This window comes from Schistocerca cancellata, chromosome 7 (genome assembly GCF_023864275.1).
Source record: "Schistocerca cancellata isolate TAMUIC-IGC-003103 chromosome 7, iqSchCanc2.1, whole genome shotgun sequence".
NCBI classification, from domain to species: domain Eukaryota; kingdom Metazoa; phylum Arthropoda; class Insecta; order Orthoptera; family Acrididae; genus Schistocerca; species Schistocerca cancellata.
The window spans coordinates 373,295,668-373,319,463 of record NC_064632.1 but is presented as its reverse complement, the minus strand read 5'-3'; the positions used below and the strand labels follow the sequence as shown (position 1 = coordinate 373,319,463).

General features: G+C 46.4%; 1 protein-coding gene across 1 annotated transcript in view; it reads right to left on the bottom strand.

Annotated features, from left to right (window-relative positions):
* Window positions 1–1,773: 1,773 nt before the first annotated feature.
* Window positions 1,774–23,796, bottom strand: part of LOC126092082 (E3 ubiquitin-protein ligase rnf8-like) — a 183,520-nt gene continuing 161,497 nt past the window's right edge. Inside the window, exons 11-12 of the mRNA XM_049907503.1 lie at window positions 11,346–11,479; window positions 1,774–2,271 (exon numbers count right to left, since the gene is read on the bottom strand). Of these exons, the coding sequence (XP_049763460.1) occupies window positions 2,228–2,271; window positions 11,346–11,479 (178 nt within the window). The 3' untranslated portion in view covers window positions 1,774–2,227. The remainder of the gene's footprint in view (window positions 2,272–11,345; window positions 11,480–23,796) is intronic.

Genomic DNA, 23,796 nt, shown 5'->3' with positions numbered 1-23,796 from the left:
CATATAAAGCTGAGTATTTTGTTTGTGCAATAGTATGTGTTACAGTTTCTTGGATTAACTTCTCAATGTTTGAAACTTTGAATTTCTCTTTTAACTACAATGAACACCACCCTCAACACTAATCAAGAGATTTAAAAAACCATTCTACCAGATGCAGAAACTCACCTCACCTTGCAGAAACTCACCTCACCTTGCAGAAACTCACCTCACCTTGCAGAAACTCACCTCACCTTGCAGAAACTCACCTCACCTTGCAGAAACTCACCTCACCTTGCAGAAACTCACCTCACCTTGCAGAAACTCACCTCACCTTGCAGAAACTCACCTCACCTTGCAGAAACTCTCCTTGCAGAGTCCACTTCCTCTATATGACACAGCACTATGATCTTTCTGCTTTACTGAAAATGCGAATGGCAAAATCCTGATGTTTTCACAATGCCCGTTCATTTCACTCCGCATCCCATGGCGTCAATAATCTGCTTCTTTTTGGCAAGAATCTAATACTTTTACTTCTTTGAAATCATTTTCACAAGTTATTTAAGTACTGAAACTTCCTAGCAGATTAAAACTGTGTGTCGGACCGAGACTCGAACTCGGGACCTTTGCCTTTCGCGGGCAAGTGCTCTACCATCTGAGCTACCCAAGCACGACTCATGCCCCGTCTTCACAGCTTTACTTCTGCCAGTACCTCATCTCTTACCCTCCAAAACGTTACAGAAGTTCTCCTGCGAACCTTGCAGGACTAGCAATCCTGAAAGAAAGGATATCGCAGAGACATGGCATTTAAGTACTGTTGTATATTACACATTTTCACGTAAAGAAAGGAGTGTTATGAAGAGCTGAATGACAAAACAATTACTGAAACAATTCAAATTTCTGAGTGGTAGATAGCCAGCAATTTTGTGAGTGGGCTCATGACAATCTCTTCAATTTAAGGATTAAGTAAAACACCCGTTTTCTGTAATTTAGACGTTTACTGAAGAGAACAATTAGAACAAGGTTTGAATTAGCAAGAGACAATTGTACATCCAATAATGAATAATGATTCATTAATGATGTAACCACTCCAGTATCTGTAATTGTTCTGAAGACAAAATGCAATGTGTCGTGTAATCTGAATTGGTACACAACAAAGTACTGTAGGAGATCAAATGAATACCCTTCTTAAAGGCAGTTAAAGAGTTACTGCTTAATGTCTTACTTCTTGCAGATGAGGTACATCAATAGGTAAGGATGATTCACAGAAACTGAATCTTCTTTGAATTCTTACATATACATCCCAGTTTCCATACAAGCTTACCACTTGATAAATTTACATTATCGATCTTGTAATTGCTGCCAATCCAGAAGCAAATGAATGAATTACATACACAGATTTTGTAACAAAAGTACATGCACGACAAAGGATCTGTATAATGATACATGTATCTGTCTAATGATAACAAGTAGCAATTTTGGCTTTTATGCGCAAGGTCATGCCCATTCACCAACCATTGGAACAATTTTTTTCTATTTATTTTATGTACTATATTTCCTCTCTCTCTTTGCTAGAACAGGTTTTTTCTCTGAATAGTGAATCATTTATCCATTCTTCTAGTTAGCTTAGCACACATTTCCCAGATGGTTTATTTGCCTTATGAAAACTTTTCTAAGGCATCGCTGTTGTGCCATCATTACTATCTTCCATTACACAAATTAGAAACATCTATAAATAAGGAAACATCACAACTTCTGACATTTTCAAGGATTTTATGGGCATATTAAAACAATGTATTTACATAATATAGTCCAAAACAAATTTATTGCAAATTATTACCAACAGACAAAACAATTTTATTCATAAAAAAGTGTTCCTAATCACAGGCGATGGGATGTGTAAGACTGATATTTAATAAAGTTCAAACTAAAATTTTTGTGATCATATGGGATATATGCATTTTAAGTTTTCATATGCCGGGATTTACGATAACATCAGTGAGTTATTGCTGCAGTAATAATGCAAATACCACAGCACAAAAATGTAGTTAAAAGTTCAGTTTATCACAATACTACATCTGTATACCAAAACAATAAAATAAATAAAATCACAGCAGTTCAAGTTATGTTCGGTAAAATACAGAACATTGTGCATAACTTAAAATAACTTATGCATTACAGGGCTAAGCTACTGCATAAATTTACTGTGTGGTACAACAACAACAACCAGACATTTGATGCGGAGGTGTATTCAAAAGAGATCAGGACATCCATTGGCCCAGTGCCCATGTCTCCCTGAAAAGGAACCAAATAAAGTGATTAGTACAGGTCTTTGAGATCAAAGAGCACAGGTGCTGCTTCTCTGTTAAACACACACACACACACACACACACACACACACACACACACACACACAGGGCACTTTAAAAAATATCCAACATTTTTTATTGTTGAAACTGACACTGGTATTGGGGTATATACGCGTTCTCTCTTTGTAGGCATATGTAATGTGCATCCCTGATTTTTTTATGGCTGAGGAAACAACCAATCGCTGGCTAGCAGTTGACAAGTGAACATATGTAAGTGATAGTCATCACATTTTGTGTTGTGGGCAAAATAACACAAGTGGAAAAACATCTAAATCTTAGTGATTCTCAAGTTGAAACAATCTGCAAGATGCAACAAGTGTTTGGGGATAAAATGAAGGATACCGCACACTAAAGGAGTGGTACAATCACTTCAAAGATGGCCACTCATCAGTGAAGCATCAAGCTAGTGCTGACAGGCCCTCAACATTCGCAAATGAAGTTGTCACTGACCACATAAAGACATTGGTGATGCACGATAGACAAATCACATTCAGAAAACTTTCAAATGGGGTCACAAAAGAAGTTGTCATTTTTTTTTGTTTTTTTGGTTGGGTTTAAGGGCGCTCAACTGCTGAGGTCATTAGCGCCCAGTCACTGTTGTTAGAGCACATGGAATCTGGTAAAACTCAAGGGGATGGAGGGGACACCAGAAGGACCCGACAAAGATGCAGACAAAATAAGTAAAAAGATTAAATGTCTTTGGACAAGCCAGTTAAAGTTATAAAACGCAGAATACGAGCAGCTGCTCGAGCGTCATCAGCTAAAACATCCGGTATAGTAGATGGCAGGGACAGGACAACACGAAATTGACTAAAACGGGGACACGACAATAAAACATGGCGCACTGTTAATGCCTGACCACAAGGGCACTGCGGGGCTGGGTCACCGGAGAGCAGGTAGCGGTGGCTAAACCGGCAATGCCCAATCCGCAACCTGGTCAGAAGGACCTCCTCGCGCCGAGATGGTCGGGAGGATGTTGTCCAAGCAGTTGGTAGCGGTTTTACTGCCCGGAGCTTGTTTCCTTGGAGGGATGACCAAGCATCCCACCACAACGACACAAGCCTCTTACAGACATCCCCACGAACGTCGGATGACGGGACACAATGGGAGGCTGGCCGAGGCAGGAGGACTGCAGCCTTGGCTGCAGCATCTGCAGCCTCATTCCCAGGCACTCCTACATGTCCGGGAACCCACAGAAAGCTGACAGAACCACCGTTATCAGCGAAAGAATGGAGGGACTGCTGTATCCGTTGAATCAAGGGATGGACCGGATAGGGAGCTCCAAGGCTCTGAAGAGCACTGAGTGAGTCAGAGCAGAGTACATATGATGAATGGTGGTGGCGGCGGGCATACTGAACGGCCTGATGGAGAGCAAAAAGCTCGGCCGTAAAGCTGGAATATTGGTCGAGGAGCCGGTATTTAAATGTGGCGGCCCCGACGACAAATGCACAGCCGACACCATCGTCAGTTTTGGAGCCATCGGTGTAAATAAAGGTGTGACCGGCAAGTTGAGCACGAAGTTCAGCAAACCGTGAGCAATACATTGCAGCCGGAGTACCATCCTTCGGGAGTGAGCTGAGGTCGAGATAAATATGAACCGGAGCCTGGAGCCAAGGTGGTGTCGGGCTCTCACCCTCTCTGAAGGTGGTAGGGAGGGCAAAATCCAATTGTCGAAGCAGGCGACGGAAGCGGACTCCGGGGGGCAGCAGGGCAGACACATACAACCCGTACTGACGGTCGAGAGAATCGGCGAAGAAGGACTTGTAAGAGGGGTGGTCGGGCATAGACGACAGCCGGCAGGCATACCGACACAGCAGTACGTCGCGCCGGTAGGTCAACGGTAACTCGGCAGCTTCAGCATAAAGACTCTCGACAGGACTAGTGTAGAACGCTCCGGTCGCAAGACGTATCCCCCGATGGTGGATGGAGTTGAGCCGGCGTAAGAGAGACGGCCGAGCGGACGAGTAGACGAAGCTCCCATAATCCAGCTTCGATCGGACTATGGACCGATACAAGCGAAGCAGGACAGTGCGATCCGCTCCCCAAGATGAACCGCTAAGAACTCTGAGGACATTAAGGGAACGTGTACAACGGGCCGCCAAATAAGAGACATGTGGAGACCAACACAGTTTCCTGTCCAACGTGAGCCCTAGAAACTTAGTTGTGTCCACGAATGGGAGAACAACGGGACCGAGATGTAAGGATGGCGGAAGGAACGCTTTATATCGCCAAAAGTTGATACAAACCGTCTTTTCTTCAGAGAACCGGAAGCCATTTGCCACGCTCCATGAGTAGAGGCTGTCTAGACAACGCTGAAGGCAGCGCTCCAGGAGGCATGTTCTCTGGGCACTGCAGTAGATCAAGAGAGTCATCGACAAAGAGAGAGCCTGAGACATTAGGTGGAATGCAATCCATAATTGGATTGATCGCGATGGCAAAAAGGGCTACGCTCAAGACGGAGCCCTGAGGCACTCCGTTCTCCTGGAGGAAGACGTCGGACAATACGGAGCCCACACGTACCCTAAACTTTCGATTCGTTAAAAAGGAATCAATAAAAAGGGGCAGGCGACCGCGTAGGCCCCACCTGTGCATAGTGCGGAGGATACCTCCTCTCCAACAGGTGTCATAAGCCTTCTTCAAGTCGAAGAACACGGCTACCGTTTGGCGCCTTCGCAAAAAGTTGTTCATGATGAATGTCGACAAGGTCACGAGGTGGTCAACAGCGGAGCGGCGGCGACGAAAGCCGCATTGGACATTGGTAAGTAGCCGTCGAGATTCAAGAATCCAGACTAACCGAGCATTAACCATGCGCTCCATCACCTTACAGACACAGCTTGTAAGAGAAATGGGGCGGTAACTAGAAGGAAGGTGTCTATCCTTCCCGGGTTTGGGTATAGGAACAACAACGGCGTCACGCCAACGCATGGGGACTTGACCTTCGGTCCAGACGCGATTGTAGGTATGGAGAAGGAAGCTTTTGCCCGCCGGAGAAAGGTGTGCCAGCATCTGAACGTGAATGGCATCCGGCCCCGGAGCAGAGGACCGGGACAGTGCAAGCGCACGTTCGAGTTCCCGCATTGTAAAGGGGGCATTGTAGGTTTCCAGATTCAGCGAGTGGAAGGAAGGTCGCCGAGCCTCTTCTGCCTCTTTCCTGGGAAGGAAGGCAGGATGGTAATGGGCGGAGCTTGAAACCTCCTTGAAAAAGCGGCCAAAGGCGTTGGAGACAGCCACCGGATCAACAAGGACCGCATTACCTGAGGTCAGGCCAGGTACCGAGGAGTGGGCCTTAATGCCCGACAGCCGGCGCAGGCTACCCCAAACGACTGAAGAGGGAGTAAAACTGTTAAAGGAGCCGGTGAAAGAGGCCCAACAAGCTTTTTTGCTGTCTTTGATGACTCTACGGCATTGCGCTCAGAGTCGTTTGTATTCAATACAATTCGCCAACGTAGGATGGCGGCGAAAGGTGCGTAAAGCACGTCGTCGAGCACGGATAGCGTCCCTACAAGCCTCGTTCCACCAGGGGACGGAAACGCGACGTGAAGAAGTAGTACGAGGAATGGAACGTTCGGCAGCATGGATGATAACAGCCGTGAGGTATTCGACCTGACTGTCACAACTGGGAAAATCGTGGTCCGGAAAGGTTGCCAGGGATGAGTAAAGTCCCCAGTCAGCTTTCAGTATGTTCCAGCTCGAAGGACGTGGGGATGGGGTGTGGTGCAGGAGACGAACGACACAGGGGAAGTGGTCGCTCGAATAGGTGTCAGAAAGGACATACCACTCGAACCGACGGGCAAGAGTGGTAGAACATATCGAGAGGTCCAAGTGGGAGTAGGTATGAGTGGAGTCCGAGAGGAAAGTCGGGGCGCCGGTATTGAGGCAGACAAGATTGAGATGGTTGAAGACATCTGCCAAGAGTGAGCCTCTTGGACAGGATGCAGGAGAGCCCCAAAGGGGATGATGGGCATTGAAGTCGCCAAACAATAAAAACGGCGGGGGAAGCTGAACGATCAGGTGCATCATGTCAGCCCGACTAACAGCAGACGACGGTGGAGTGTAGATGGTACAAACTGAAAAAGTAAAAGCAGAAAGAGTAATGCGGACAGCTATTGCTTGGAGTGGGGTGGTCAATGGGATGGGATGGTAATAGACGTCGTCCCGAATGAGCAACGTGACCCCACCATGAGCTGGGACACCGTCCACAGGGGTGAGGTCATACCGCTCCGAGGTATAGGGGGTAAAGGCAATACCGTCAGTCGGGCGCAACTTGGTTTCCTGGAGTCCAAGGACGAGCGGACAGTGCAGGCGGAGGAGCAGTTTTAATTCCTCCCGATGAGATCGAATACCTCTTATGTTCCAATGAAACAACGTCATCGCTAGTCAAAAAGTTGGGGGAACGAGACGGGGGAAGAGCTGGTCACCTCGACGGCCGTGGAGGGCCAGGTTGCGAGGGAACAACGCTACAACCGACGGGAGGCGGATCCGGTTCCATCGACTGGTCGCCAGCTGCGGCCGCTGTCCCTGGTTGTGTAGGAGGGGCAGCATCATTTGCCGACGAAAGGCCAGCTGAGCGCCTGGCAGCAGAGCGTCCCGGCGAAACTGAGGACGGCCGGGAGCGGCGACTCACGGATGGAGCGTCAGTCGAAACGCGCCGGGGTGGAGAGGGGGATAGAGACTTTTTCTTGGAGGCCTTCTTCGAAGGCCGAGGAGGCACAAGGATGGTGGGCTGGACCCGAAGAAGGTCCTCACGCGCGGGGTTCGTGTTGGAACGCCGGACCTCGGAAGCCGGGGTCCGGAACGTTTCCCCGATGGACGCCTGAGAAGAGGATCGCTTCTCAGGTGGCGTGTGGGGAGAAGGAGGAGGAAGGGTGGCCCCTGGGGCAGAGAGGGTGGGGGCCACGGGGGAGGAGGATTTGGAAGGGAGGGATTTGGGAGGCGGAGGCAGAGCCCCCTGATGGGCGGAGGAGGCGGAGGGGGGACAGGAGAGGGGTGAGGATACCGCGGAAGGAGTGGACACAACTGAGGCAAACGAAGTGGTCAATGGCACGGGATGGAGGCGGTCGTACTTCTTCCTGGCCTCAGAATAAGATAGCCGATCCAAAGTTTTGATTTCTTGTATCTTCTTCTCCTTCTGATATGCGGGGCAGTCTGAGGATCTAGGCGAGTGGACGCCAGGACAATTAACGCACCGAGGTGGTGGGGTGCATGTATGTTCCTCACGAAGAGGACGTCCACAATCGCCACAGAGGGGCTCAGCCTCACACCGTGACGACATGTGCCCAAAGCGCAAACACCTAAAACAGCGCATAGGAGGCGGAACGTAGGGTCGCACGTCACACCGGTAACACATTACCTTTACCTTCTCCGGGAGAACGTCCCCCTCGAAGGCGAGGATAAAGGCCCCAGTGTCGATGCGATGGTCTTTGGGGCCGCGCTGGACTCGCCGGACGAAATGCACGCCTCGGCGCTCCAGGTTGGCTCTGAGCTCCTCATCAGATTGCAGCAGGAGGTCACGATGAAAAATAACCCCCTGCGTCCTATTGAGTGCCAGATGTGGGACAATGGAGACTGGGATGTCCCCTAGGCGGTCGCACGCCTGGAGCGCCGCCGACTGTGTGGCGGACGTGGTCTTGATAAGAACGGACCCTGAACGCATCTTGCTGAGAGCCTCGATTTCCCCGAAGATGTCCTCAATGTGCTGAACAAAGAACATGGGCTTGGAGGTGGCGAATGTCCCCCCATCGGTTCGAGAACAGACCAAATAGCGGGGGAAGTACTTCGCTCCAAGCCGGCGGGCCTGTCCCTCCTCCCATGGAGTGGCCAAGGGGGAAGGGGCAGGAGAACCAGAACTAGAAACGGTACCTTTTCTTTTGAAAGACTCGGCCGCAGAGCGACCCGATACGTGGTGACGTTTCATCTGCGAAACGTCCGCCCCGATACCACCCACTCCGACCAGGGGCTCTCCCCACGGGCGCCACCCAGCCGCAGCAAGGGCCACCTGGCAGGATGACCATTGCCGGGAGTCCTGATGCCCCAAGGAGACGGGCATCTACTCCTTGGCCGACGTGGGGAGGGTGCAGCTCAGGTATCGGCAGTACGATCCCTGTGTTGTCAGGGGGCTACAACCTAGAGGGTACATGACGACCCCACCACAACGGGCTGGCTACCGTGCTGGATTTCTGGTGCCATGGAAAGTCCATCATCATCGCTGGTGCAGATGGAGACGCACTATGGGCGTAACTGGGACAACCCAAAAGGCGTTTAGGCCCAATTTGAGTAATAGTGGGTATGGTTACAACGCCGGTGCAATGCTGAGTGCCAAGGTCTGAGTGCACTTAGGACCAGTGGTACACCACGTAAGGTGTCCTTCCCCAAAAGGCTCGTACTTCTGTAGAAATTTAGAAAAATGGAGGTCAAACCCCAAGGGGGACCATCACATGGAAGGCCGAAATGGTTGAAACTCCTTTTAGTCGCCTCGTACGACAGGCAGGAATACCTCGGGCCTATTCTTACCCCGGACCCGCAGGGGGGAAGTTGTCATTGATCACCTAAGGACAGTGGTGATGTAGGTGGGGTTAAAATTAGTAGTGAATACATTCATTCCACTTTAATGGAGCATTTCGACATCAGGAGGATCACAGCTAACAACTGAGCACAAGCAACTTCGTTTGGAGATTGCACAGGACATGCTGGATAATATGAACAGTAATCCCACAGTGATCAATGGTGATAAGCCCTGGGTTTATGTGTATGCCCCAGAAACAAATATCCAGTTATCGCAATGGAAGCATCCATCACCAGTAAGACACAAAAATATGAGACAGGACTGCAGCATCGCTATAAAGTCATGCTGAATGTCTTTTTTTTACTCCAGTGGTGTTGTCCATCACGAGTATGCCCCAGAAGGTACTATTGCCAATAAGAAGTACTACCAAGAGGTTATGTGTTGTCTTTTTGAACTGTGAGATGCAAACAGCCACATTTGGCATTCACCACAATAAAGCACTCTGTTCTCAATTAATTCATAATTTTTTTTGCTAAACACAACACAGCATTGGCTTGAAGAGGCTTTCCGCCAATGCTCCCAGCAATGGTAGCAGCATTGGGAGAGGTGGGTAAAAGATGAAAGTGACTAACATGAAGGTGGCTGACTAGTGTCAAGCAATTCTATCTGAATAAAAATTGATTTTACAAGTAAAAGCACGTGTAGGCACACACGCACGCACGGGCAACGTTAGGGAATTAAATGTGAATTATTTATTATCAATCTACCAAAGAAGAGACCCCAAACTATTATCAGTCATTATAAAGAGAACAAGAATTTCAAAAATTTAATTATGCTTACATGGTTTATGGTGTAAGTGTAGTATCACAAGGCCCGTATTGTGTAAAATGTGTGGTGACTTCATTTCTTGTTAGTGAGATTAAGATATCAGGAACAATCTGAGGTAACATAAATCTTGTCAGGCTGCAAATGAGGCTGATCATTGAAATGTGGTGTCAGAAGACAAATCTGTTGTACAGCCATATTTGGCAAAGGTGTGCACTTTGGGAGTAAATATAGCTTTTGAAAAGGACACGTGGTTTAACTTGACTTAAGGAATTTTAACTATGTCTAAGAAGCAATGATATCATCCTAAAATTGTTGGAAACACCTGTATAAGGAAATGTAAACCCATAATGCCCAAGTACAAATGCAAATACCAGGCACCTATCGTTTGCTACAAAATAGCAAGTAACGAAACACATATGTAAAGTTAATGCGGTTAGTTTCTTGCAGGGGGCTAAGGGATGAAACTGCAAGTTTACCAGTCCCTTGTTAGTAGACAGTCCGGCATGTAGGTCAGAAGCAACTGGTGTACCCTCAGCATTCAGCTGTGGCAAGAGGCAACCTGCAACACCCCCAGCCCCACCCAACCAAACCACAGCTGTCACAATATGTGCACAAAATAATATATATACACAGCTTTGAAGTAGACAAAGCTAAATCAATGCAAATACGAGGAGGTTAGAAACTATGAAACTATAGAAAACAGAGAAAGATGTGAAAGGTATCTCGCAGCATATGATAAAGCCAACATGGAGCAGCATGCCTCATTCTGAGACGGACAAAAGGATCAATTTCATACAACAATAGTCTTCTGGATGGGGCACGGTTTGCCAGATGGATCAGTAGGTCACTATTCCCTGCTCAAGATGCAATGGATTCCAAGACTCATCTGCATTCACAAACCAGTGCCCAGTGACCACTGCCCACGTCGGCCATGTAGTGTCTTCCCTGGGTAAGACTTCAACTAGTCCATACTTCAGGATGCCTTTATGATTCAGAATACAGAGGGAAACAAATGAGTATGTATTATTACTGAGATTATACAAGGTCTTGGATAGCAAGCACTACTATGCAGTGAGGGTAGCATTGGTCACTAATCGGCATACTGCTGATTGCTCAGTCGTTACATACCAAAAACTGCTGTGAGTTTTGTTTTCGATTAAATGGAGGGCTCTAGCAACAGCCACCAGTTCTGTCATGAAGACTTTGCAGGCTTCTTGCACAGAGTGTTGTGTGTGGTGTTCGGTAAGTGTGAAAGCATTTCACATCTTTTCCACCACCAGTATAAACAGTTTCAGAATGTAGATATTTCCAGAGGGCCGGTATGAAGCTACAACAATACAGTTCGCATATTTTAGGACCTTATGATAGGTTTAACCAGACCTGGGGCACAAGTATAGACCAGGTGGAAGCACAGAATCATTCAGTGGATAGAAATTCAAGAGGAATGTCCGTAAGTTCCAGATGAGTTTAAATTAGGAAATCCAAGTTGGGTTTTTGACAGAGGGTCATCACTAGAGTTTTTTAAAACAGTATAATGCCACACTGTGACAACAGAATAATGAACCTTAATCAATTTTATATCGATATAGTACATAAGGGTTTACACATTCATTAACCTTTATCTAAAGCCTCATTAATCATATTAATGTAAATAAATGACTTTTACATACCACAATGGAAACAGTTTCCATATCCACCATAAAAGCTTCCAGTCACACCTTCAGCGTACGAAGAATCACTCGAATCACTCGTTATTGGCGATGAATCCTCACTATCATCTTCTGAATCATTTGAGGAGTCTGATCTGCAGCAAAAGCATGCAAAGGAAGAGCCTCGATATACATTATTTTATAAAAATGTTGCGCACAAACCACTATCTTGAAATAATGGTATTACAGTTATTGTACAGAGACTCATCAAAACCCCATTTAATAATTTTTCGATGTATTATCTGTAGGCTCCTACCTCATTCCCATCAGAAGCTTGTGCCTGACTTTGATCTGATAATTTATTTGCCCTTTCTGTTGTAATTAAGTCATGGGGATATGTGAGACACAGGTATTAGCAGCAAAAAGCTCATACTACTGTAGTTAAACAATCCTCAACAATTTCTATTTGGATTTTCCACTAAGAGGTCATATTAGAAGCAAGTGGCAAGAAGATGGATTGGACAGATCGTACTGTATAATCTGCAGGTTTTTTTGTTTTTTTTTTTTTTTTCTCTTTCTCATGAAGACAAACTCCATCTATCTCTCCTTATTAGAGTCTGAGGTCCTCACTGTCTTTGACTATAAAGGGTGTTTGGTAGGTGAAATCCACATTAACAGTGAACGGAAGACAACAAAACCAATAGAAAAGTCAAAAATCATAGATTCTACTTTCCTTCACCTCCAAGTTGTTTGCAAAAGGATTTCAAAATGGTAGACAAGAAGAGGAAATCATAATGCTTAATCTGTTACAACAGAAACACTTGTCTGGATGTGTGTTCTCCAATTCCCACGTGAGGAACTGCAGTTTTATCACTCACGAAGTTAAGACATGACTCATACATAATACACATTCAACAATGTCTTCAACACGACTGCAAGAGTTCGATTTCAGTTCTAGATATACTGATGAAATTAATGTCTGGAAAAAAGAAGTTGGCTGCGCCATCAATTTGCCACCGGGCAACATTCCTTCTGCAAGTAAGTATCAGTAAAGAGGGTGCCAAGCATACTTTCTAGTGTTTTAATCTGCTGTAGCTCATTTCCTATTGTGACTGATCTCACAAATAATCACAAAATATTAGAGCAAACCTTCATAACATTACTTAATACTGAATTTACTGCTGTTAAGAAACAGAATGCGTATGAACAAGTTCTGTTGGTGAATGAGTTGCCATACATACACTATGTGAACAAAAGTATCCACACATCCCCAAAAACATTAGTTTTTCAGATTGGGTGCATTGCGCTGCTACCTACTGCCAGGTACTCCATATCAGTGACCTCAGTTGTCATTAGACATCGCGAGAGAGCAGAATGGGGCACTCCGAAGGACTCATGGACTTCGAACGTGGTCAGGTGACTGGGTGTCGCTTGTGTCATACATTTGTACACATTCCTAAACATCCCTAGGTCCACCGTTTCTTTTTTTTTTTTTTTTTTTTTTTTTTTTTCTTTTTTCTTGTGGTTTTAGGGCGCACAACTTCAAAGGTCATTAGCGCCCTGACTACTCTAAGAATGTACCGCGAGGCACAAGTTGACAACAACAACTAAAAGGGAAAACACGATAAAAGACAGACTGACAGGCATAGGATTAAAAAACAGCATCATCAAATGTCCTTAGCGAGGTTTGTCAAATTGATAAAACGAAGAACACGAGCAGCTGCTCGTGGGTCATCCGCTAAAATGGCATCGAAAGTATTTGGCAGGTTAAGATCTAGGCGCAGTGTGTTAAGATCTGGACAGGACATTAAAATGTGTAACTGTCAGCAAGTGCCCACATGGGCAGAACGGCGCCGGCGCAGCCGTCAGCAGATGGCGATGGCTGAACCGGCAGTGTCCAATTCTTAACCGGGCTAAAACGACCTCCTCCCGCCGAGAAGGGCGTGAGGAAGACGTCCAAGCCACGGGAAGAGGTTTTAAGGCCCGAAGCTTGTTGTCGGTAAGTGCAGCCCAATCGGCATGCCACAGCGATAAAATGCGCCGACAAATGACCCTGCTAAAAATCAGACGAAGGGACACAAGAAGCTGTCCGAGGCTGGAGGACCGCAGCCTTGGCCGCGGCATCTGCAGCCTCGTTCCCAGGGATACCGACATGGCCAGGAACCCACATAAAGCTAACCGGGGAACCGACGTCCACCAGCTGCTGAAGAGAGCGTTGGATCCGGTGTACGAAAGGGTGAACCGGGTACGGATCACTGAGGCTCTGGATGGCGCTCAGGGAATCTGAGCAGATGACGTAAGCAGAATGTCGGTGGCGGCAGATGTAAAGAACAGCCTGGTAGAGGGCAAAGAGCTCAGCTGTGAAGACCGAACAATGGCCATGGAGCCGGTATTTGAAACTTCGTGCCCCGACAATAAAGGAACACCCGACCCCGTCATTGGTCTTAGAGCCATCTGTATAAATGAAAGTCATGTTGATGAACTTCGAACGAAGTTCCAAAAAACGGGAGTGGTAGACCGAACCGGGGGTGACCTCTTTTGGGAGCGAGTTGAGGTCATAGTGAACGCGGACCTGAGCCTGGAGCCAAGGTGGCGTGTGGCTCTCGCCCACTCAAAAGGTTGCAGGGAGTGAAAAATTAAGGTGTTGAAGGAGGCGACAAAAGCGAACTCCAGGGGGTAGCAGGGCAGAGACATACAACCCGTATTGACAGTCAAGAGAGTCGTCAAAAAAGGAACAATAAGACGGATGGTCGGGCATTGACAATAGCCGACAGGCATACCGACAAAGCAGTATATCGCGCCGGTAGGTGAGTGGCAATTCGCCAGCGTCAGCATGAAGACTCTCTACGGGACTAGTATAAAATGCTCCGATCGCAAGTCGTAAACCCCGATGTTGTATGGAGTTGAGGCGGCGTAAGATGGATGGCTGCGCAGAGGAGTATACGAAGCTCCCATAATCCAGCTTGGAGCTGACGATCGACCGATATAGACGAAGTAGGACAGTTCGATCCGCTCCCCACGACATACCACTGAGAACACGGAGGACATTTAAAGAACGGGTACAACGGGCGGCCAAATATGACACATGTGGAGACCAGCTAAGTTTCCTGTCAAATGTAAGGCCTAAAAATTTGGTTGTCTCCACGATTGGGAGAGCAACGGGACCGAGTCGTAAGGACGGTGGGAGAAACTCTTTGTAGCGCCAGAAGTTAATACAGACCGTCTTCTCGGCAGAAAAACGGAAGCCATTGGCGACACTCCAGGAGTAAAGACGGTCAAGAGAACGCTGAAGACAGCGCTCCAGGACACGTGTACACTGCGCGCTGCAATAGATGGTAAAATCGTCCACGAAAAGGGAGCCTGATACATCAGCTGGGAGGCAATCCATTATTGGATTGATCACGATGGCGAAGAGAGCGACGTTCAAAACTGAGCCCTGTGGCACCCCATTTCCCTGGTGAAAGGTGTCGGACAGGACAGAACCCACACGTACCCTGAACTGTCGATCCATTAAAAAGGAACGAATAAAAAGAGGGAGGCGACCGTGAAGGCCCCATGTATGCATGGTGCGGAGAATGCCTGCCCTCCAACAGGTGTCGTAAGCCTTCTCCAAATCAAAGAACACAGACGCGGTCGGGCGCTTCCGCAAGAAGTTATTCATAATGAAGGTCGACAAGGTAACCAGATGGTCAACAGCAGAGCGGCGCCTACGAAATCCACATTGTGCATTGGTAAGTAGGCGTCGAGACTCGAGCAGCCAAACCAATCGAGAGTTAACCATTCGCTCCATCACTTTACAGACACAGCTGGTAAGTGAGATGGGTCGATAACTGGAAGGCAAGTGCTTTTCCTTCCCCGGCTTAGGAATCGGGACAACAATAGACTCGCGCCAGCATGCGGGAACATGTCCCTCAATCCAGATGCGATTGTATGTACGAAGAAGAAAACCTTTACCCGCAGGAGAAAGGTTCTTCAGCATCTGAATATGAATAGAATCTGGCCCTGGAGCGGAGGACCGTGATCGGCCAAGTGGGTTTTCGAGTTCCCGCATGGTGAATGGGGCAATATAACTTTCACAATTCGAGGAGCGGAAGTTAGGTGGCCTAGCCTCCTCTGCCTGTTTGCGGGGGAGGAAGGCAGGGTGGTAATGAGCGGAGCTCGAAACCTCTGCGAAAAAGCGGCCGAAGGCATTGGAGACGGCCTCAGGGGCCACAAGGACGTCATTCGCGACCTTCAAGCCAGAAGCTGGTGAGTGGACCTTAGTGCCAGATAGCCGGCGCAGGCTACCCCAGACAACAGAAGAAGGAGTAAAACTGTTGAAGGTGCTTGTGAAAGCAGCCCAGCTGGCTTTCTTGCTTTCTTTGATAATACAACGACACTGAGCACGTAATCGTTTATAATTGATACAATTCGCCACTGTAGGGTGGCGTTTAAATGTGCGTAAAGCACGTCGACGAGCACGTAAAGCGTCTCTACATGCTGCGGTCCACCAGGGGACCGGTACGCGACGTGGAGAAGAAGTAGGGTGAGGGATGGAATATTCGGCAGCATTGAGAAAGACTTCCGTGAGGTGTGCGACCTGACGATCGCAGCTTGTGAAGGTTTGATCCTGAAAGGTCGCCCTGGAAGAGAAGAGCCCCCGGTCTGCCATGGAGATGGTCCAATTAGAGGAGCACGGAGAGGGGGTATGCTGCAGGAGATGGATAACACATGGGAAGTGGTCGCTCGAATATGTATCAGAAAGTGCATACCACTCAAACCGGCGTGCAAGTTGGGGAGTACATATAGAGAGGTCTAAATGGGAATAGGTGTGAGATGTGTCCGAAAGAAAAGTAGGGGCGCCAGTATTGAGGCAGACAAGATTGAGCTGGTTGAAAAGGTCTGCTAACAAGGAGCCCCTCGGGCAGGATGCTGGAGAGCCCCAAAGGGGATGGTGGGCATTGAAGTCTCCAGTTAACAAAAATGGTGCAGGTAGCGGAGCAATAAGTTGCATCATGTCTGCCCTGGTAACGGCAGATGATGATGGAGTGTAAACGGTACAAAAGGAAAACGTAAAAGTGGGGAGAGTAATGCGGATGGCAACTGCCTGCAGACCGGTGTGCAACGTGATGGGATCGTAGTAAATATCATCCCGGACCAGCAACGTAAGTAACCCCTCCATGAGCTGGGATACCTACCACTGGGGGTAGGTCAAAACGCACAAAGGTGTAATGTGCCAAGGCAATTTGATCGCATGGGCGTAGCTTCGTTTCCTGGAGGGCTACGACGAGCGGACGGTGCAAGCGGAGCAGCAACTTCAAGTCCTCTCGGTTGGAGCGAATGCTGCGAATATTCCAGTGAATAAGTGCCATCGTAAGAAAAGGAAGATGATAGAAGGGGTCACCTCGAAGGCCGCTGAGGGCCTGGCTTCGAGCGAGCACTGCCGCCGCTATCAGTAGGCGGACAGTCATCGTCCATTGGGTCCATAGGTTCATCGGCCATCTCGAGAGGATGGCCGGGAGGGGGAGCTTCCTCCGCCGGTAAACGGCCAGATGTACGGCTACCAGCGGTGCGGCCAGGCGAAACGAATGACGGCCTGGGGAGGCAACCGCTGAGTGGGGCAGGAGAAGAAATGCGCCGTGGCGGAGAAGGAGAACTGTGCTTCCTATGGGCCTTTTTGGAAGGACGTTTGGTGGAAGTACCGGTCGAAGGCTGGAAGGTCGAGGTACGGAGGAAGTCTGCACGGGATGGTTCCTTCTTGAAGGCCCGTGCATCTGACTTCGGGGTCTTCGTCTTAGCAGAAGCTGATGAAGGGGCTGGTGTCTGTGGGGTGATGGGAGGAAGAGGAGACGTTGACCGCGCGATCTTAGCACTGGCCGAACGGACGACCGTGGTGCTGAAGGTCAGATCGCATGTCTGGGTTGCTACCTCCCTGGTAGTCCGAGGAGAGGCGAGGACAGTACTGTATTTCCCCGCTGGGAGCAGCGTGGGCTTCCTACTAGCCAATAGCTTGCGAGCAGCCGAGGTGGACACTTTCTCTTTGACCCGAATTTCTTGGATACAGCGTTCTTCCTTATAGACAGGACAGTCGCGGGAGGATGCGGCATGGTCACCCTGACAGTTCACACAACGAGGAGACGGAGGTTGACAGTCACCCTCATGGGCATCCCTGCCACAAGTGACACATTTAGCCGCATTGGAACAAGACTGTCGAGTGTGATTGAAACGCTGACACTGGTAGCAGCGCGTAGGTGTCGGGACATAGGGGCGAACAGAAATAACCTCGTAGCCCGCCTTGATGCGCGATGGCAGCTTAACACTATCGAAGGTCAAGAAAAGTGTCCGGGTCGGTACAAGGTCATTGTTGACCTTTTTCATGACCCCATGGACAGCCGTCACGCCCTGCTCAGCGTGGAAAGATTGAAGCTCCTCGTCAGTCAATCCGTCGAGGGAGCTAGTATAGACTACACCACGAGACGAATTCAAAGTTCGGTGGGCCTCCACCCGGACAGGGAACGTGTACAGGAGTGTGGCCCGAAGCAGTTTTTGTGCCTGAAAGGCACTCTCAGTTTCTAGTAATAAGGTACCGTTTCGCAACCTGGTACAAGATTTGACAGATCCGGCTATGGCATCTACGCCCTTCTGAATAACGAAAGGGTTGACAGAGGAAAAATCCTTTCCGTCCTCAGATCGAGAAACGACGAGGAACTGTGGGGCAGGCAGTAGTACTTTTGTCACTGGTGGCTGGTCACGTTTTTGGGCAGAAGTCGAGAGAGATGGAGTAGAATCCATTGCGGAGGAATCCCCCATGATTGCCAGCGTCTCCGATGGCGCGCTCCTTCCTTGTGGGGACCCTCTCAGAGGGCACTCCCGCCTTAGGTGAATGTTTACACCTCAGGTCACACCTCCCGAGAAACAGACGGAGGGACCAATCGGCATGGTCAGAAGGTATCAGCTCAGGCAATCACCCCTCCCTGGGCCTGGCCTTTACCATGGGGTACGCGCGTGCCTTACATGTCTACCCAGGGCGGGGACTTACGCGTTACCCCGTCACCGGCTACGCGTGCGAACGCGTGGGTCGGCCTTCAGGCACGCACAGGGAGGAAGGAAGAAGAGGAAAAAGAAGAGAGAGGGAGAAAGAGGACAGACTGTCTCAAACGCCGAGGCGGAGACCAGAAAGGCAAGGAGAAGAAGGCAATGAGAAGGCAAGGAGAAGAAGGCAATGAGAAGGCAAGGAGAAGTCAAGGGAAAGAGTAAGGAAGACGGTGAGGTGGAGAAGAGCAAAGAAAGGAACCAACAAAAGGAAGGAAGAAACGAGAAGTGAAAAACCAAAAAGACCACAATAATAGGTCGAGGAACCGTCCGTCTCCGGACGCAGGCGCTAACTACCCCCGTGAGGGGGATGGACTCCTTTTAGTCGCCTCTTACGACAGCCAGGAATACCTCGGGCCTATTCTAATCCCCGGACCCGCAGGGGGGTCCACTGTTTCCGATGTGATAGTAAAGTGGAAACATGACAGAACATGTACAGCACAAAAATGTACAGGCCGATCTCATCTGTTGACTGACAGAGACCGCCAACAGTTGAAGGGGGTCAATGTGTGAGACCATCACACAGGAATTACAAACTGCAACAGGATCCACTGCAAGTACTATGACAGCAAGGCAGGAGGCGAGAAAACTTTGATTTCATGGTTGAGCAGCTGTTCATAAGCCACACATCGCGCCAGTAAATGCCAATCAACACCTTGCTTGGTGTAAGGAGCATAAACATTGGACGACTGAACAGTGGAGAAACTGTTTTTTGGAGTGATGAATCACGGTACACAATGTGGCGATACGATGGCAGGATGTGGATATGGCGAACACCTGGTGAATGTAATCTGCCAGTGTGTGTAATGCTAACAGTAAAATTTGGAGGCAGTGGTGTTATAGTGTGGTCGTGTTTTTCATGGAGGGGGCTTACACTACTTGTAGTTCTGCGTGGCATATCACAGCACAGGCCTATATTGACGTTTTCAGCACCTTCTTGCTTCTCACTGTTGAAAAGCAATGCAGGGATGGTAATTTCGTCTTTCAACACGATTGAGCACCTGTTCATTATGCACAGCCTGTGGCGGAGTAGTTACGTGACAATAACATCCCTGTAAGGGACTGGCCTGCAGAGAGTCCTGACCTGAATCCTATAGAAAACCTTTGGGATGTTTTGGAATACTGACTTCGTGCCAGGCCTAACTGACCGACATCAATACCTCATCTCAGTGCAGCACTCCGTGAAGAATGGGCTGCCATTCCCCAAGAAACCTTCCAGAACCTGAATGAACATATGCCTGCGAGAGTGGAAGCTGCCATCAAGGCTAAGGGTGGGCCAACACCATATTGAACTCCAGCATTACCGATGCAGAACGCCATGAAATTTTAAGTCATTTCCAGCCAGGTGTCCGGATACTTTTGATCACATAATGTAAATCAGGGACATTCCAAACTTCTGAATTTTTCGACAGACCAGATTGTTGACAGCGTACCCATGGGTGAATACTGACAGGTATCAGATTTTGATGTCAACTATGTGATACCAACCTGAACACTTCCAAAAAGTCTCTTTCTCACTTGTTTTGCAGTTACAGGGTTGACAGAAGTTTCCTCACCCTGCTATCATTAACACCATTTGACAACCAGCACTACGTAACAATGAGTGTTTGATAAGATGCAAGCTAATATCAGGGGTCAAAATTGTTTCATTATGAATTCATTAACATAATAATTACTGCAAGTCCCTGTAACCTCATCAACGATCAAGATCTGAAGCACCAAGTAGCTCTGTAAACTCAATTTACGAATTACATAATCCGACCAATCCAGTCGCTTTTCATGAAATGTGCAGGAAGAAAATTAACTAACTCAGCGAACCAAGTGTTGTTTAGATTAAATTAGATCATACTTTTTATTCCATAGATCCACTGTGAGCACATCCTCAAGGATACAAGAGAAATGCATAACACATATTTACAAAAAAATATATGCTAATGTCTGCTCAACAGATACTAAGTAAAATAGTAACAACAAGCTTGTCACAAAACAGATAAATGTACAGCACTCTGGAGCACATACGATATTTCTTAGGCTACTGGACACACACATTATCAAAACAGATAATCAATTGGCAGGTTATCCGTATTTATCACATTACTGCACTGAAGATGTTCAGCTTACATATTTTACATAACACTTATGTTAATTGAGATTATTAATAGTATATAAATCAGTTGGTTCTGTTAAGAAATTAATCAATGGAGTAGATAGAGTGGATGGCCACCAATAAATCCTTCACGATTCTCTTAACGCTTTCAGGACCAAATTAACTAACTTTAAATCTCTATGAAGATTATTCTTACTTCTAGTATTTATTCTATGACTTTAACTGTTGGCTTGAAAAAGACAATGTTATTAATAAGAATTATTATTAATGAATAAATATACTGAGAAGCAGCAGTTAGCATCCCCATTTCCTTGGACAGGCTTCTGCTGGACATTCTTGAGTTCACATCACAAAGAATTTGTATTACACCCTTCTGGAGATGGAAAATTTTTGCTTGGCTAAATGTTTTACGCAAAAAGATCCTGTATGGCATTATGGAATGAAAGTAAGTAAAATGTGCTAGCTTTTTTAACTTTTATGTCATATATGTCTGACAACACCTGCATTACAAATAAATATTTGTTTAGTTTTCTGTGATATTCTCCTCCACACAACACAGGGCTTTTCTAAATCAACTCTTACACATAGCAACACAGAGTGCCTAACAAAATAGAGAGAAACTGGCAACTGTGCAAGTTTTCGAATTACTGCCAGCAGAGTTCATGAGAGAAAATTCTTATCCTGCAAAGGTCAGATACAAAATGAACCAACAGCAATAGTTGGCATCCTCCAAGCAGCTAAGCCCCAGTTAAAATCAACTGATTCTATGAGCAACATACCAGGAACTGTGTGCCAACCACATGAGAGTACTGAAACTTATGGCCTCACATAAAATGTAGTAGCTTATTGAATTTGAATGCAGAGAATTTCAACACACATCTAAATAGAACAATAAGCACATGACTTAATTAGGTAGTGCTTCAATCATGATTGAAGACAGGAAATTTATGAATCAAAATATGAAGCATCCCTGGTAATATTACCTACTCATTGTCTGTGAGTATATATGAGGCATGATCAAAAAGGAAGGGGACTTTTTGTTTTTCTTAAGGAATCTAATCATCAACCTCCATTTCGTCCCCTTCAAGTTAATCCCCCTCAGATATACTACACTTTTGCCAGCACTTTTTCCAACCTTGGAAGCACTTTTGGAACTCACTTTTCATTAAGGTGTTCAGCTCCTTCAGTGATTCTGATTTCATCTCATTAACAGTGGCAAACCAACATCCTTTCATGGCTCTTTTCAGCCCCGGGAATAGAAAGTAGTCTCAGGGAGTAATTCTCTGGTGAATACGAAGGCTGAGGCAACATAACGGGTTTATTTTTTGCCAAAAAATCATGAACAAGCATTGAAGTGTGAGCGGGATTGTTATCATGATGGGATTTCCACCAGCAGTTTAGCCACAATTCTGGTAATTTTCTATGGATTGCTTCATGCAAATTGTGCATAACTTCCAGGTAGTATTCCTTATTGACCAAGCGACAATAAGACAGGATTTCCTGATGCACTATCCCGTTGTTATTGATGAAATAGCGAGAAGAACTTTCACATGTGACTGAACTTGTCAAATATTTTTGGTCTTAGCTCTTCTTCAGGCAGTTTCCACTAGGACGACTGGGCCTTGGTTTAGGCATCATACTCATATACCCACGTTTTGTCACCTGTTATAACTTTCTTTAGCAGCTCTGGGTCACCGTCGACTTCACTCCGCAATTCCTGAGCAATGCCTACACTACATCATTTCTGGTCGAAATTTAACAATTTTGTGTAAAAAAAAAATACTTGGCACGAGTCAAAGGATGACATCATAAGCAACCTCTCCCTCTCTGATGGGGATTCTGTGATTTCCAAAACCATTTTCTTTACTTCTTACACATTGTCATCAGTAATCGATGTGCTAGGGCGTTCAGGGCGGATGTCATCTTCAACATCTTCTCGACCCCCTTGAAACATTTCTACAGCTCATAAATTTTGGTCTTACTCATTGTAGATTTGCCAAAAGGAACAGTGAACATCTGAAATGTGGTACAACTCCTTATTCTGTTTTTCATCAAAATTTGATGAAAAGTGAAATTCTCTGAGCCATCTCTTTATTTATTTATTTTTAAGTAAAAATTCACGAAGCACTCGAAAACATACGTACCCTTTTTTACTGTAAACAATAAACTAAATATTCAAACTGCTGAAACTGCAATCATCATCAGGAATGTGTACCAACAACATATAAAAAAGAAAACTTTGTGATCACATACTGCATGAACAACTCATGCACTATGAAATATATAATCAAAGATCAATATCACTCTGTGGCATCATACAGCTAACTCCTTTGTGTGTTGCACTGTCCAACAGACTACTAGGAGTTGTCAGCTTTTCTTACGTTCTCCCATCAATTAATTTTTATATATACTGGGAAAGGAATGAGATGCCAACATTATACCTCCAAATCAGCTGCAAAAAGAAGAGATCTAAGTATGACATTACAGGACGGATAACAGACTATTATGAGGGTGCGACATTTTCTTGATATTCTGTACCCAAAGTTTGGAAATAAATAACAGTGTTGAGTGGAAGTGAAATCTCATACTAATTCTGAATATAAATGAACCAGCTTTATTAATAGAATTATATGCATTTTTGTTATTCAGAATAATCACCGAGAACATAAACTTTTAATTATTATATTAGATTTAGCAGGGGCCTATTCCTGTTTTGTGCATTTTATTAGGTGCATGAGGTATTCCACCTCGTCTCCATGCCATTCTAAGAAAGTTGAAGTTTTACATGGAGCCTTAACAGGCAAAATAGTCAGAGGCGGCAAGGAGTCTTCTGTGCCAGCCACACTATCAAGGCATATCAATGACTGGAAGCGTATATCAATAATGTAAATCTGTATGTATTGAAAAAATGCTTGTTATTTGTTACCTAGAAGGTCTCCTGAAACAAGGTCTATGTGTGTTCTATTTAAAGGCGCAATAAAAGCCTTGTAAGATCGGTGTTGATAAGTCCTGGTTCTTGGTAAAAATTATGTTATTCTACAGATAAGAAGAATATTTAACAAGCCAATGAAAGACCATCTCACACTGCTACTCTGTGCAAACACAAGCAGTGATTTGAAAATTAAACCGCTGCTTGTTTACCATTCAAAAACTCCACGAGCATTTAAGAAGTATAGTTAAGTCCAGAAAAGCAGGTTAAATGTAAGGTGGAGGTCCAACAACAAGACTCAGGTGATACATGTTCTTTTTGTGATTGGATCAATGAAGTCAACAACATGGGAACTGTGAGTCCGC